The sequence below is a fragment of the Ochotona princeps genome, chromosome 2, assembly GCF_030435755.1.
Source record: "Ochotona princeps isolate mOchPri1 chromosome 2, mOchPri1.hap1, whole genome shotgun sequence".
NCBI lineage: Eukaryota > Metazoa > Chordata > Mammalia > Lagomorpha > Ochotonidae > Ochotona > Ochotona princeps.
Genome location: NC_080833.1, coordinates 104,668,951 through 104,685,278, shown reverse-complemented (window position 1 = coordinate 104,685,278; position 16,328 = coordinate 104,668,951). Strand labels below are relative to the sequence as shown.

General features: G+C 42.6%; 1 protein-coding gene and 1 pseudogene across 4 annotated transcripts in view; both read left to right on the top strand.

Moving 5' to 3' along the window:
• The window catches only part of OTUD7B (OTU deubiquitinase 7B), a 61,664-nt gene that overhangs the window by 31,204 nt on the left and 14,132 nt on the right, over positions 1–16,328 (top strand). For 3 of the 4 annotated variants that reach the window (XM_058660185.1, XM_058660186.1, XM_058660187.1), the window contains exons 2-5: positions 5,745–5,894; positions 11,717–11,905; positions 13,344–13,571; positions 15,610–15,711. In XM_058660185.1, the coding sequence (XP_058516168.1) occupies positions 5,810–5,894; positions 11,717–11,905; positions 13,344–13,571; positions 15,610–15,711 (604 nt within the window). In that variant the 5' untranslated portion in view covers positions 5,745–5,809. Of the gene's footprint in view, positions 1–5,744; positions 5,895–11,716; positions 11,906–13,343; positions 13,572–15,609; positions 15,712–16,328 lie in introns of those variants that run through there. The other variant, XM_058660189.1, reaches the window with a different exon arrangement.
• Positions 235–347, top strand: LOC118758771 (small nucleolar RNA ACA64; annotated as a pseudogene).

The following is a 16,328-nucleotide window of genomic DNA, read 5'->3' as shown; positions in this document are numbered from 1 at the left end:
AGGCTTTTTAATTCTATATTTATAAATTAGAAATAATGACCAACTATTGTTAATGTGTAAGATGGGTGTTAGGAAAGTGCTACATGTATGAAGGGGTCTTCAAAAGTTTGTGGAATATCTTACTGTGAAAACACTATCTTTGGAGTGCCCCAATTTTTTACATCAAAATGAACAATATTTTATCTCCCGTGCTCCTGTCCGGCTCAGGTACGTGTGGCCCCCGGGGAGGACGGCACCACCTGAAAATCGCCGTGGCCGTGGGTGAGACTTGGCGCCTACAGCCACTGGGGCTTCAGCTCACCCCTCGCTGCCTGGTGCGGGGGCGTGAAACCCAGGTCCCAACAGCAGGGGGGAAAAAATGAACAGTATTTTAGAAGTTGAGCTCAGGTATGGTTTTTTTCACAGTAAGAACTCTCCACAAAATTTTTTTTTAAATTTATTTTATTGTATTGTTGACAATCTTTACATAGTTAATTACGGTTAAAAAAAAAAAGGTTGAGGGGGTATAGGGAAGTTGAGGGGGTATAGGGAAGTGGGTAATACTATTATGTCCATATTGTTTCCATTATGTATCTGAGGTAAAGGAGGATATTGAGGGAGAAGCCCCACCTGGTTTCCCGCCCACCCCAAGTCCCAGATGTGGGGCATGCTCTGAGATATTTGCTCAAGTGGTTTTAATAGTTCTCCAGTTATGAATCGCTGCCAGTTTTGCTCGATGAGGTCGTCCACTGATTGATATGGTCCATCATAAAGTCTCCGTTTGCCCCATATATCGCTGCCAACATATAGCTGAGATGAATGATTGACCTGTTCTGTCTTCTGTCTTTTCTTGGTTAGAGTTCTGAGTCCAGCAGTTCGATTGGGGAGATCTCCAAAGAAACCTTGAGGTATTCCCAGACCAGATTCTTGTATGTTCTAGCAAGCACAGGGCCCGGCACAGTCCATCACCCCGATCAGCTGGTGGTTGCAATTGCTGGGTTGGTTCTGTTTTCAGTCCCGAGTTGCACTGGAACCAATGGGTGTTGCAGTCCAGTCTGGTTCTGCCCAGCACATACTCGGCCCTTACATCAACCAGTGGGAGCTGCAGCCTAGTCGGGGCAACCCACAATAACTCCCACCAGGCCCGCCCCCTACCCTGATTTGCCAGTATGTGTAGCAGTAGACCAGTCTGTCCCCCATCCCATTTGGCTCTTGTACTTGTCAATGGGTATTAAAGCTTAGTTCCATCTAACCAACCACAAAATTTTTAAAGATCTCTTATACACGTAGCATCTTTGGAGTGAACCCGTGGATGAAGTTCTCTGTCTTGTAACTGTTTCAAATAAAAAATATTATTAGAACTGGTTTCCATAATTGGAGCTTTCTGACAATAAAATGGACATCGTGACTAAGGAATGAGTTCACTTTCAGAACTTGTATTCAAGTGAGACAATGATTTGTTTGTCAGAAATGAAAAAGGAGGATTCTTGCATGGAGGGCAGTAATTAGATTAAATAATTGTTGAAAGCCATTCCAATTGGAAGATTAAAAGATTGAGAGTTAAAATGAGATCTATCTATACCAGTCAGTGAAATATTTGAGTGCATCCTGTGCGTATTTTGAAGATTGAAAGCCAATGTTCTGGGTTTTTTTTTTGTTGTTGTTGTTTTGTTTTTGTTTATTTTTTCCTTCCTGTGCGTTGAAAGGCACAGACTGCGAATGAGTCATTGGCTTTGATAGCCCCATTTAGAATTGGAGAAGCTCAAACCAGGTGTTGATGGTGATGTAACAAAAGCAAGGGCCTCACCTGTTGGGTAAGGTTAGGGTGGAGTCCGTGGTGTGCACCTGGAGACATCAGGTAGACGCATGTCTCCAAGAAGTTTGGTCAGAGTTTAAACTTCTGCTGCAGAGCAAGTCTTTCTAGATATTGTTGGCCTCTAAATTTTTTTTTTTAAGTAGCTTAACCTGCCATGTTGACATGGGTGGCTGTGATGCCATGACTTTGACATTTCTTGTTTTCCCCGCCTGGACGTTTATGTCTGGAAAATTGCCCACAAGCCTGTGGCTCGATATCTTTTCTTTCTACTGAGCATCGTTTTGCTGATTGCTGTTTGTGTGTTTATTGTATACTTCTCACATTCCTTCGGAAAATTATTTAAGTGGCTTTACTGTTACTTGACTTTTTTTTTTAAGAGAGAAGATTGAGATTTGTTTTGCAGCTATACTTGTAGTTTTTGATCATATATGTTTTTGCGGTTTTTGGAGTGCTCATATCTGCTATGATCAATGCAGTAACTAAAAGGGGTTGGAGAAGGAATTTTTGCTTTTGTTAGGGAAGGGAGCGGTCATTGATTCTGAAGGAATTTAGTTTTTTAGGATGAAGGGACCTAATTTATTTCATGAATTGATATTTTGAGTTTGAGATATCCTGGGCCAAAAGTTCTTTATTAATTAGTAGCCCTTTAGGGTAAATTTGAAATGGAAACTAAAGTAAGCTAGACACTGAAAGCAGTCAGACTGAGCCAGAATGTAAGGTTCAGAGTTTATGAGGCCCAATTGAGGGAGATCCTCTTTCAGACCTGGAAAGAATCTTCTTGAAAATCATGTAGTCCAAGTCCAGGTTATGAAAGAGGCACCTTTTAACAGACAGGGCTGGGCCCTGTACTGGCAACCACATATAAGAATCAGGTCTGGGATCGCTTCAGACAAGGTTTCTTTGGGGATACCCCAGACTGAGCCACTGGACTCAGAACCCCAATCATGGGGAGAATTGCAGGATCTGTGATCTAACTATGGAGTGCATGTGTCAGAACTGGTCCTCCTTCAGTGGTTTAGATGGAGCAGTAGGTGGCATACCCAGATGCAGATGGAAGATATGGCAGTACATTGGAGCCAGCAGAGGACATCAGGTGCCATGGCAGAGGAAGGAGGGCAGAACACATTGATCAATTATCCCAGCCAAGCGTAGACAGCAAATATCTGGGCAAATGGAGACTCTGGGGTGGACTGTGTCAGCTAATGGACCTTGGAAGGATTCCTCATCCATGGATTGGCAAGATCGACAGTATTTCAGAACTATGGAAACCACTTAACCAGAACCCTTGGAGCATGCTGCACATCAGAGACCTTGGGATGACATCAGGATGCAGTTCCCCATCTCCTGGTACTGAGGTGATTGGGAGGCTGGGTGCAGCTTCTTCCCTTATCTCCACCCTTATCCTGATACAAGAAGAAAAGGAAAATTTGAAAACAATGGTCTCACCCACTTTCCCCTGTGCCTGGACCCTTCCCACCCTAATCAACTATGTAAACATCATCTAAAATTTAAAAAAAGAAAGAAAGAAAAGAGTCACCTTTGACTAAAGTCATCCAATTAGTAGAGCAGACTTGGAAAATGTGCATTATCTTTTCTATTTTCCCGTGAGATGTTTGACGCTTTTGCATATAAATGGATATAGGTAGAAATTGTATGAGAGTGGTGTGAGTAATGATATGATTGATATCTGTTCAGAGACTTTCTAAAACTTTGATAGGATTGGGACCAGGATAGTGCCTTAGAATTTCTGAGCTGCTAAGCTCAGGTTAGTGGTTTAGTGGTGGCTGGTATGGGGGTTCACTTAGTTGCTTAATCCTTTATGCATTAGGCATTTATTGACTACATACTGTATTATAGGTGCTTTGCTGAATGTTAGGACTACAATAGAAATAAATCATTCCCCTGTCATGAATCTGTACTACTAGAGCAGTGTAAGGGAGAACACTCATGTACCATCTCTTTTAAAAACAAAACAAAAAACAGACAGGTAGCACGGCATAGCAAGTTAGTCCTATGCCTGCAGCACTGGCATACCTTGAGAATACAAGTTCAAATCCAGCTACCTCACTTCCCATCCAGATCCTGCTTATGACCTGGGAAAGCAGTGGAGGATGGATGGCCCAGGTGCTTGGACCATTGCATCCACATAGAAGACCGGGAAAAAGCTCCTGACTTTATATTGTTTCAGCTCTGGCTATTGCAGCCATTTGGGGAGTGAATCAACAGATGGAAGACCTCTCCGTAAATCTGCTTTTCAAATAAAAATAGAATGGGTCTTTTTAGAAAACAAATACTAATGTAATCAGATTAGTGGCTTGCTGAATTTTAAAAATTATATTTATTTTTATTGAAAAATCAGATATACAGATAGGAGGAGAGACAGAGGAAGAACTTCTGCCCGCTGATTCATTCCCCAAGTGGCTGCAATGGCCGGAGCTGAGCCAGTCCAAAGCCAGGAGCCTGGAGCTTCTTCCAGGTCTCCCACACGGATGCAGGGTCCCAAGGCTTTGGGCCATCCTCAATTGCTTTCCAAGGCCACAAGCAGAGAGCTGGATGGGAAGCAGGGCTGTTGGGATTAGAACCGGTGCTCATATGGGATCCCAGCGTGTGCAAGGCGAAGACTTTAGCCACTAGGCTACTGCACCAGGCCTGGCTTATTGAATTTTAACCCACATTCTGTAACCCTTATTGTCTACTTCTTTTTTCTTTCTAAGGAATACAGAAAATCAGGATTTGATACTGCTGCTGAACAGGCTGAGTCCTGGGGTTGGGAGAGACATGCTAAGAAACGTTCCTGGGAATCACCTATAGGTTGTAGGCTGTTTTGGAAAAGGCATTTTTGCATCATCACCTATTGCCTTCAGTAATTCTACCTTTGTCCTTTGGCAGGAGAAGGGTGGTTGTGATAGGGCAAGGAGGTACCTGGCGACCTTCTGAATAGGTCTTCTTCCAACAGAGAATTAGAAACCAAACAGAATTGCCTCTGAGATCGTCCTTCACTGTTACTGCTTCCTCACCTGGGACTGTCAACCTCAGGAATGTTGGGCTGGTGCCAGCCTATCGGGGTCAGGGACATGGCTTTGAACCAGTCAGGTCTGAAAGAAGACATCTTTTGCAAGTGATTGCTTTCTTTGGTGTTCACTTAAACCATCTCTCCTGGGTATAGAAAGACGTGTGGGGTAGGCTCGTTTTCCTGAGATCATGTTTTTCTTGGGCAGAGGTAACCTTTGTGTTATGAACCTTTGGGATTCCCCTTGTTATGCCAAATAGCTCATTTGATTTCCAGGAGTTTTGCGTAGTTTTAGCAATCAGTTCTCCCATGTCTTCTACTGTCAGATCACTAGTCAACTCTGAAATTATCTGGTGCACAGTTTTCATTTATTCCACAATATTTACTGAGAGCCTGTGTGCGAGCATTGTACCTGGTGCTGCTTGCTGGGCATACATTAGTAAATAGAATGCACAGGCTGCCTGCTTTCAAGAAATGTGTGTGTTAGAGGAGGTTGCTAGACAGCTTAACTGCAAAGTATTTCAAATGCTGGGAGGAAAATAAGCAAGGTGCCATGTTCAAGAACATTGCAGGTAGGGGGTTCTTTGGGTTGATGATTTGCTGCCTTCTTTTTAATTTTCATAAGCAAACTCGTGGTTGAAATTAATACTCTAGAAAAGCAGGAAAAAAAGCTTTATTCAGAGTTGTATCGATTTGTGATTAATATAGGAATCAAGACCTTATTTTTGGTGGAATATTAATAGGAGCTAGGGGGCTAAATATTTTTTTTCTAAATGTTAGTCTTCATAATACATCTTGAACTGTTTTAGTTTACAATTCAACTGAAATGAATGAACCATGATAATTAGTCTCCCCATTTGGTTAAAAAGTTGCTGAAATTGGGCTCTAATTATCCTGTTGCAGTGTAATTTGAGTTTTATGTGTTTACTTCCTCCTCAGGTGGAGGCTAAATTTTGATCTATGTCCTGCCTGCATCCCGCTACTTGAAAGTACTTGATGATCACATGACCCTGGACATGGATGCTCTCCTGTCGGATTTTGTCCGTTCCACAGGAGCAGAGCCAGGGCTGGCCCGAGATCTCCTGGAAGGTAAGAAGTCGTAGGGGAGAGTAAGGAAAGACAAAGAAAGATGTGATGTTTATGGTTCAAACAATTTGGAATATTTAGGGTTCTCAAGAAGATACTGTGTGTGGTAGGTCTTAAATCTAAGTTCCTTCTTATGATCTACTTTGGGTATGACCCACTATAATCCTCTCACCTTAAAATCACCCTTTGCGCCTTAAAATTATTGGGGTACCTTTCTCCATTCTAAGTTTGTGCTCAAGGTAATTAAGTGAACATTTGTAATAGTCCACTAAAAGCCTATTCTAGATCTAGGCTTCTTTATAAATAAATGATTTGAGTTTGGGTGTTTATGAATCTGTTTTTCCCTTCCATACCTAACTTACAAGGATACTATGTTGAGTAATGTTTTTATTTTACTGCTTTTGTTTACTTTATATCTATGTGTGTGTGTGTGTGTGTGTGTATTCTGGATTTCAAGGCCCTGAAGGATTGGGGTCAAATCTGCTGTATTCTTTAGCATCTTAATTAACAAGTGCTTTTTAATGAAGAATATATAATGGCACAACTGGTAAGCACACGGAGAAGGGGCAATTTGTTAGTGTAACTTTCTTTTAAGATTTATTTTATCTTTATTGCAAAGCCAGATATATGTATATATAGAGAGAGGAGGAGAGATAGAGAGGAAGATCTTCCATCCAATGATTCACTCCCCAAGTGACCACAACAGTAGTGCTGCACCAATCCAAAGCCAGGAGCCAGGAGCTTTTCCGGGTTTCCCATGTGGGTGCAGGGTCCCAAGGCCTTGGGCTGTCCTCAACTGCTTTCCCAGGCCACAAGCAGGGAGCTGGATGGGAAGTGGAGCTGGGATTAGAACGGGCACCCACATGGGATCCTGGTCCGTTCAAGGCAAGGACTTTAGCTGCTAGGCCACGCCGCCGGGCCCTAGCGTAACTTTTTGAGTTCCTCTGCTTTCCCCCACATTTCTTATCATCTTTCCCTGTCACATTTGGTCATTTTCAACCTGAAGGGTCCTCCATTATTCTCTTCATCCTTCAAAATTTAATTCAAATACTTCCTTTTGAATAGAACAATCCTTAAAGAAAAAACACAGAAGCCAAAAATAAAGCAATCTTAACCATTCCCCAGTCTTCTTGTCACAGTTGTTTAATACCTCTAAGTATTCAATATATGAAGTACTTGAGATACATTATTTTGTCCTCATAACTACCCTGTATTGTAACTTTGGAAGCTGATGTTCAGTGAGGTTAAGTAGGATCTGATCTAGGCAGTTTTCAGACTGTGACTTGTTTACAGTCATATGTTATTGTTTACACTTGCACACATGGCTGTGCACATACACATGTGTGAAAAGAAGCTGCGGTGCTGTGAGAGTGCTCATTGTAGATCTGGAAAGCCTTTGAGGAAGTAAGAGTTGAGCTGAAACTTGAAGAATGAGTAGGAATAATAAGAAAAAGGAATGGAAGAGAGAATGTTTATACAGAAGGGCCCAGTGGGAGAGAGAGTTTGGCATTTTGGGGTAAATTACGGGTCAGTGAAGTAGGATGAGAACTGCCAGAAAACTGGATTGAGAGGCAGGAAACAGAATATGGGAAGAGGTGGCTTTGTTGGCCATAGTAAGAAGTTCATATTTTATTCTAAGTTCACTGGGCTGAAAAGCTGGTGAAAGATCTTGATCCAGGAGTGACATGATTCACTTCAAGTTCTTAGTACTGTTTGTAGAGTGTGGAGTAAGTCGGGAAGTGATCACTGACAAAAGCAGTAAAGAATATTGCTAAGTTCAGGAGACAAATGATGGTAACTTGGGCTGCAGCCTAACAGTGGAAAGAGAAGTGGATAGATATAATGTAGAGGAATCAAAGGACTTGGCCTTCATTTTTATTTTCTTTCTCTCTCCCTCTGCCACTCCCTATGCCTCTCCCTCTTTTTCCTTTAAAAGTGAACTTTGGGGGCTCAGTGCAATAGCCTGAAGTCCTCACCTTGCATGTGCCAGGATTCCATAGGGGCACCGGTTCTAATCCCAGCAACCCCATTTCCCAACCAGCTCTCTATTTGTGGCTGGGAAAGCAGTCAAGGACGGCCCAAAGCCTTGGGACCCTGCACCCACGTGGGAGACCTGGAAGAAGAGGCTCCAGGCTCCTGGCTTCAGATCAGATTAGCCCTGGCTGTTGCAGCTACTTGGGGAGTAAATCATAGGATGGAAGATCTTTCTCTCTGTCACTGCCCCCTCTCTGTATATCTATGTATCTCCTCTGTATATCTGTCTTTCCACTGAAAATAAAATAAATCTCTAGGGAAAAAAAAAGTGAATTTTAGGGATGACATTTGGCACAGTGGTCAAGACGCTGTTCGGAACACCTGCATCCTGTATTGGAGTGCTTAGATTTGAGTCCCAGCTGTGCTTCCATTTCCAGCTTCCTGCTGATGTCTACCATGGAGGGACAGGGTTTCTGCCGCCCCTTAGGAGACCTCGCTCTTGGGCATTTAGGGAACCAGCAAGTGGAAAATCTCTCGTTCTCGCTCTGCCTTAAAAAAAAAAATTTTTTTTTTTAAATTTCCTATGTGCATAGAGCAAATAACAGAGGAGAAGAGATTAGAAATAGAGAGGCTAAAGAGGTCATCCTTGAAAGACCCAAGACTTAGTGAAAATTAATAGACCCTGAACTGGGGCAGAGCAGTTAAAATGCACAAGAAGGAATGAATCTAAACATTCCTGAGACTCAACTGGGTGATAATGGAAGAGAAAGATGAGATCTGAAGAGCTGAAAATGATAGCAATCTCTGGGCCTTGAGGAATATCAATTTCTTCTTTTCTTTTTTTTTTTTTTCAAGTCATTTATACAGAGAGGAGGAGAGACAGAGAAAAAGATATTCCATCCACTGGTTCACTTCCAAAGTGGCTGCAATGGCTGGAGTTGAGCCAGTCCGAAGCCAGGAGCCTGGAGCTTCTTCCTGGTCTCCCACGTGGGTGCAGGGTCCCAAGGCCTTGGGCCGTCCTCAACTGCTTTCCCAGGCCAGAAGCAGGGAGCTGGATGGGAAGCAGGGCATCCAGGGCATCAAAGAGTGCCCACATGGAATCCTGGTGCATATAACGCAAGGACTCCAGCCACTAGGCTGCCACACGGGCCATGATATCATTTCTGATTTAGGGAACGTGAATCAGAGACCAGGAAGATGGTGGACATTCAGTTTGGAAATGCTGATTGTTAAGGGGCTTTAACAGACATTTGGAAATACGTAGTGTTCAAGATACGTCATTCTTCCATTCAGTCATGAGGACATAGTCCTCCATAGTGGCTTTTTAGGACATAAATCTTCCATTCATTTAGCAAACAATCAGAAATCCTTACCCCCCCCCCCCGTTCTAGCAGGAAAAACAGTAAACAATAAGTATGATAACTAACTAATAATAAAGTATGTCATGAGGTGGTAGGCGCAATGGAAAATGGTAAGGGGGATGATGAGGCTGGCTATGTGTTTTTTTTTTTTTAAAGATTTATTCATTTTATTACAGCCAGATATACACAGAGGAGGAGAGACAGAGAGGAAGATCTTCCGTCCAATGATTCACTCCCCAAGTGAGCCGCAACAGGCCGATGCGCGCCGATCCGAAGCCGGGAACCTGGAACCTCTTCCAGGTCTCCCACGCGGGTGCAGGGTCCCAATGCATTGGGCCGTCCTCAACTGCTTTCCCAGGCCACAAGCAGGAAGCTGGATGGGAAGTGGAGCTGCCGGGACTAGAACTGGAGCCCATATGGGATTCCGGGGCTTTCAAGGCGAGGACTTTAGCCGCTAGGCCACTGTGCCGGGCCCAGGCTATGTGTTTTAATTAGGCAGTCAGGGTAGGCCTTATGAAGATGATGACATTTGAGCAAGTACCTGAAGCAGAGGAGGGAGTGTCTATGTAGAGAAACTGCAAAGAGCCTTTGAGGCAGTGGGAATATTCAGTGAAAACGCCATAGGATGGGGATGGTGGTAACAAGCCGGGTGAGGAAAAGAATTTGAAAAGAGATGGGGCATGTCATGACTTAAAGGTATGATCATCAGGCATGGATAAAAAGTAAGCTTAACCGGAGAATCATACTAAGCAGGAAAATAGCAGTACTAGTGTAAGTAAATAGTGCTGTCTCTGAACCAGGCACTGTTCTGAGTAGTTGCAACTCATTCAAACTTCATAATATTTCCAGGAAATAACTATTTATCATCATTCGTATTTTTACAGTTCAGGAAATTAAAACACAAAAAAGTGGGTGGAAAAGTAAACCAGATCTTAGGAAGCCATGAGTGTTAGCAAAGTGTGGGTTTTATTCTGTGGTTAAGTCTTAACAGTTAGATTTCAATCACTATGACATTTACCTGAGAAAAATTACTTATGAAGGAAGGAATTTTATTTCAGCTCATAATTTTGGAAGTCCAAGACTTGGTGGTCTCCTTGGTCTCATGTCTGATGAGGATAGTGGATGGCCAGATGTGTGCAGAGCATGGATCACTGGTTGACTGGGAAGCAGAGTCTGGGGTAGCCTGGCTTTTATACCCAACCCTCTAGTGAGAGTATGTATCCAGTGTTCTGAAGACCTTCCGTTAGATACCTTCCAGATACCATAACTGGACCTAGCTTACATCCTCCCAGGACCATTAATTTAGGATTTGGGGGATTAAATGTCTACTAAAGTTTGAGAAACAAATCAGGTTCAAACTGTACCAAGCCATTGGTAAAGATCTTGATCATGGAACTGAAATGATCAAAACTGAGCTTTAGAAAAATCTCATGGGATTTGTTCAAGTAGGTTGGAGGTGGGACTAAGTGATAGGAGTTGAATTAAGACAACAGCGGATAAAATAGAAAGAAGTTTGAACAATTATGCACATTTATGTTTTAATTGAATAATTTAACTGGAGAAAGCAATAGAAAAACCCGCTGTGATGATTCTATTTTTTGGAGTCATTTCTTCATTAGACTAGTAATTCTTAAATTTGAGCAACATATAGTTCCCTTTGACAAGCTGATAGGCACTGCCAACTCTTTCACTAGAAAAATGCACATGTCCATAACCTTATATAATCTATAGGGGCTCACATTGTGGCATAGTAAGTTAGGCTTCTACCCACCATGTGGACATCCCATATGAGCGCTGGTTTGTGTCCTGGTTGTTCCACTTCCCATCCAGCTCCATGTTAATGGCTTGGGAAAGCAGAGGAGGATGACCAAGTGCTTGGGCTCCTGCATATTTATAGGACAACTTGAAGAAGGTCCTGGATCCTGGCTTCAGACCAGGCCAGCTCCAGCTGAGGAGCCCGTTTAGGGAGTGAATCAGTGGATCGAACAGCTCTCTCATTCTCTCTTTCTCCTTCTCTTTCCTTCTCTGTTTCCCCCGTAACTCTGCTTTTCAAATAAATGATAAAGTAATTTAAAAAAAAGAAAGGCTAAAATCTCTTTGGTTCTTATCATTAGGAAACTGGACTTGAATCCTGCTTGGCCTTGGTACACACTAACTGTGAGTGTGGATAAATCACTTTACCCCTCAGACTTGTAAAAGGAGGTTCCCTTTTAGGTTAGGAGACCTCTAAGGAACCTTATTCATAGAGAGGAAGTTTCTCTTTTCAGGGAACTTACTGAGGAAATAGGCAATAAATCAGTAATTGGGTATTTGAGGTGCAAGTTTCATACAGAACACTGGAGCAGGATAAGGAAAAGAAGACCTACTGACGTGTGCAAGACTTTGTGTTTGCTGGTTCTGATAGGCTGGCGAGACTGATCCTTCTGTGTCTCCATAGCTTCCCTATCACTCATGCGTACACAGTTGCCGTTTCACTTTATCTCTTCACAGGAAAGAACTGGGACGTGAGTGCCGCTCTCAGTGACTTCGAACAGCTGCGACAAGTCCATGCCGGGAACCTGCTCCCACCCTTTAGCGAAGGGAGTAGTGGCTCCAGGAGCCCTGAAAAAGGGTGTCCTGATAGAGAAGCTGCTCGGCCTCCCCGGCCCGTGCTCCAGCGGCAGGATGACATCATTCAAGGTACTGGGGTGGCTGAGGGATGGATCTGTGTATGGAGTGACAGCGGGGTCAGAAGGACTGCTAAATGCCAACAGAAAGTTGATGATCCTGAGGTGCTTTCATTTCTTTGCCTTTTCGCCTGGCACATCCAGATGGAGGAGACCTCGGTCTGTCCAGGTGCTTAAGTTGCCTTCTGCATCTTGACTGTTATCCTGTATAAAGGCCTTCTTCAGATGGCAGAAATAGAAGAGGATAATATCTAATGGGCAGAATAAAACTTACAGGAAAGGCAGAATAAGACAGAGCACTACTCACTGCCTGTTGTAGGGTAGTTTACTAATATTTGCCCCTGTCTAGGAACATTTAAAAAAGCTATGTCCTTCTAGGAATATATCATATGCATATATATTATATATATATTTTTAAACAGATAAAAACATAAACATATACGTGCAGTGTACCCATATAGTATTATTTTATGTAATTAAAACTTGAACAATTTTTAATGTCCATTACTAAAGCAGTGGTTAAATAAATTTTAATTATCCATTCATGAATATTCAGTCATTAGAAAGAATTAGGTAGAATTTGATACACTGTTGGAAAAATCTGAAATCTTTCAGAAAGTTTAAGATAAAACACAGTGTATGTAAAGTGCTCCTATTTGTGTTTTGAAGGATGATTCTAAAAACTGTCTCTGCTTTGGTTTGCATAAAACTTCTAGAAGGATAAAAGAGTTTGCTTTTGGGGAAGAAATGGAATGTTGAGTGAGGAAGAGACTATTTTGTACAAGCATTTTATAACTCTTGGTGCTATTTTGACTTTTTTAAAGCCAGAGACTTTCAAGTGCCATGTATTCAAGACAAATGAAGTGATCTGAGGCACTCTCCACATTACTGTTTTCTTCTGCAGCATATTAATAATTGACTGTCACTATACATTTCTGATAATATGAGTATTAAGCACAGTTGTGATAGATACTTTAGATATTACTGTTAAAAAGAGGGAAGTTCCCAGGTGTATAGGATCTGTCATTAGTTTTCTTTTCTATACTACAAATCCTTTTTACATTCTAAAATCCTGAAAATTAGCAGAGTATTTGAACAAATCTAGCTCGATGAAGCCACATTTTCCTTCTACCACAGAACGACCAGGTTGTTAAGTGAATGGGGAGTTTATGTTGAGAAACAGAGTTGTGAGAAGACGAAGGGGCTTGTTAAGCAAATTCCAAGCAGGAGTAGGAGGAGTGACTGCTTGTTGCTAATACGAGTGTTTGCAAAAATATTATTTTCCATAGTTCTCCACGTGTATTTGGCTTGATGGAAAAGGACTGTGAAATACAGTAGGCAGGCAGACTAAGTTTTTCCCTGACTGGAAACCCAGTAACCACCAGCACTTCAGTGGAAATTTCTCTGAGTGGGCTGTGTGTATTCTAAGGTGACTCCATTTCTCATTGCAGAAAAACGCCTGTCTAGGGGCATCTCCCACGCCAGTTCCAGCATTGTTTCCCTGGCCCGCTCCCATGTCTCCTCCAATGGTGGGGGTGGGGGGAGCAGTGAGCACCCCCTGGAAATGCCCATCTGTGCCTTCCAGCTTCCAGATCTCACTGTGTATAATGAAGACTTCCGCAGCTTCATAGAGAGAGACCTCATTGAGCAGTCCATGCTGGTGGCCTTGGAACAGGCAGGTTCGTGAGTACTTCCTCTCTTTCTCTCTGCTCTCTGCTGTCTGTCAGTGGGCTGGCCCTAATCAGGAGCTTCCGGTTTGTGTGATCTGACTAGTCAAAGCCAAGAGTCAATCAGATAAGCAAGTACTGAGCAGGGCTGCTCTTTGAAGTTAGAGAATGGATGCAGTGAGACACTTTGCTCTGGAAATTTCCTATTTGATGGAAGGATGCCAGACATACATGTGAAAGGCTTAGGAATCAATAGCTAAAAATCAATATGAGGGAAAAAAAATACAACTAATTACAGTTGAGTCCTGGTGAACAGAAAAGATCAGTGCTGTAGGTAGTGCACAGTAGTGATTAAGCTAAAAATTAAAATTTATTTGTATGGAGCTCGCCTCCTGAGTTTGTTTGCCTTTATAGCTGTGTTTGTTTTAAACCGCTGTTCAAAGTAACTCATGTGATAGGGCGAGACTGCTGGGTGTTCTAGGAGGGCTAGTCGGTTGTTTTTAAAACTGTCATCAGAGAAAGAGGTAGAAATTAGGGGCATGGAACGAAAGTTTCTATTTTTCATTTTGTTCCCATCTATGTTAGCCACATGCATTTATTTGGAACTTTTAAAACTTAAAATTAATGTTATCTAGACTAGCCAGATATAGAACAGTTTTTCTTTCTGTAGACGTTTTTAAAAAGATTTATTTTTTGTTTACTTGAAAGGCAGAAGAACAGCAACAAAGAGAGAGAAAGAGAGAGAGATTTTCCATCCACTGGTTTATTCCCCAGGTGAATGCAATGCCCAGGGCTGGGCCAGACAGAAGCCAGGAGTCCAGAGCTTTTTGTGGGTCTCCTCTGTGAGGGCAGGAGCCAAAACACTCGAGTCATCTGCTGCTGTTTTCTTCGGCCCATCAGCAGGGAGCTGGGTCAGAACTGAAATGGCCAGGTTGAGAAGAGGTTCTCACAGTGGATGCCGGCATCCCAGCTGGCAGCTTTATGTGCTGTGCCACAGCATTGGTCTTTGAGACTTTTCAGTAGCTCAAAAACTACTAAACTGCCTTCATGAAATATTTTTGTCATGTAAATGGTGGTTGACAATTATGAGATAGCCAGAGAATTCATACTCATTTTCTTAGATATTTTATGTACTTTGTCTGGTTGTTCATGTCTCTAAAATCACACCACACATATGCTAACATGCCAAGTCTCACATTTGCAGATGTTAGTCATGGGAGACCTACATGCCCAGAACTGATTTTGTTTTTCTCATGATATATTCATGCTGAGCTTCACTGCTATAGGATTTACTGATCTCCTGACCAGAGAAAGGGAATCAGAGCCAGACCATGTAGCTAGCACAGTTTTAACCTCTGACCTTGGCCTTGTCACTGAACCACTAACCTTGGCACTATTGACATTCTTTATTGTATAAGCTGACGTAGGTGTTATGTTATGGTTAGAAGCATCCCTGAGCTCCACTATTTACCAGATGTGACAAGCAAACATACTGCCCTGACATTGCCAGATGTCCCTACTTAAGACCCACTGATCAAACCATATACCCATGGAATTCTGGCTGATTAGACATAAGTGAAGTCAAGATGAAGTATAAGAGAGTGATGGTTTTATTCTGGAAAGTCTTTCTAAAAGATGCTGATTTGGAATCAGTTTTAGAAATAGGGGAGGAAACAGAGTGGTGACATTGTAGGTTGAATTGCCATTTGTTACACTGGCAGCCTCTATTAGAATGTTGCTTCAGGTCCTGCTGCACCACTTCCGATCCAGCTCCCTGGTAATGCAACTGGGAGAGCAGCAAATGAAGGCTCAAGTGCTTGACACCTGCCTGTCACTTGTGTGAGCCAGGTGGTGTTCCTATCGCATGTCTTTAGCCCAGCCAAGTGCTGGTTATTGTAATTGTTTCAGGGAGTAAAGATCTGTATCTCTCTTTGTCATGCTGACATTCAAAAAAATAAATAAATAAATCTTGAAAACAAAAATGTTGAACTAATGCGGACGTGTGATGGTCTTCTTGGATAATCTTTTTTCTGCTGCTGTGTTTTTGCAGGGCGTTTGAACTGGTGGGTGAGTGTGGACCCCACCTGTCAGAGGCTGCTTCCTTTGGCAACTACTGGAGATGGGAACTGTCTCCTGCACGCAGCCTCTCTTGGTGAGTCTTGAAGCATATCCTCCTTTCCTTGTAGAAAGGAAGCAGTTGAGTCAAATCTCATGTGCAGAACTTGATGCAGCCAACCTGGATCTCAGGCCACAGTGGTGGTTCACAGTAAGACTGAGTGTGTCTGGGGTCTGGGAGGTGGGTATGTGGGGTGTGATCGCCTGTTTGTTGTGGGCACAGGAGAAGTGAGAGCTCAACCTGATTTTTCATGGAGTTAGGAGGACACAGAATTAATAGGGGCCTCCCCCAGAGAGCTAACCTGTGGGAGTAATGAGCAGCAGTGGACAGCAATATAAAGCTCGGTGTGTGTGTAAATCTACTGAACTAGTAACTATTTTGGTGTATGTAAGTATGTTTTCTTTAAATTATTTTTTGGCACTTACTTTAAATTATTGAGTCTATTTGCTTGCTAAAGATATTATTTGCACTTAGCTTTAAAAATGGCTCACATAACTCAGCTGTTCCTTGAGCTTTGATGCCGATTGCCTAAGGAGTAAGGACTTCCTGTTGGCGGCTGGTGGGCTGTAGTATATTCCCCGCTTTGCAGTTCTCAAAGTCCCCGAACCTCCAGAGTCAGAATGCCCTTTCTTCATCCCTGTGTCACAGCAGGA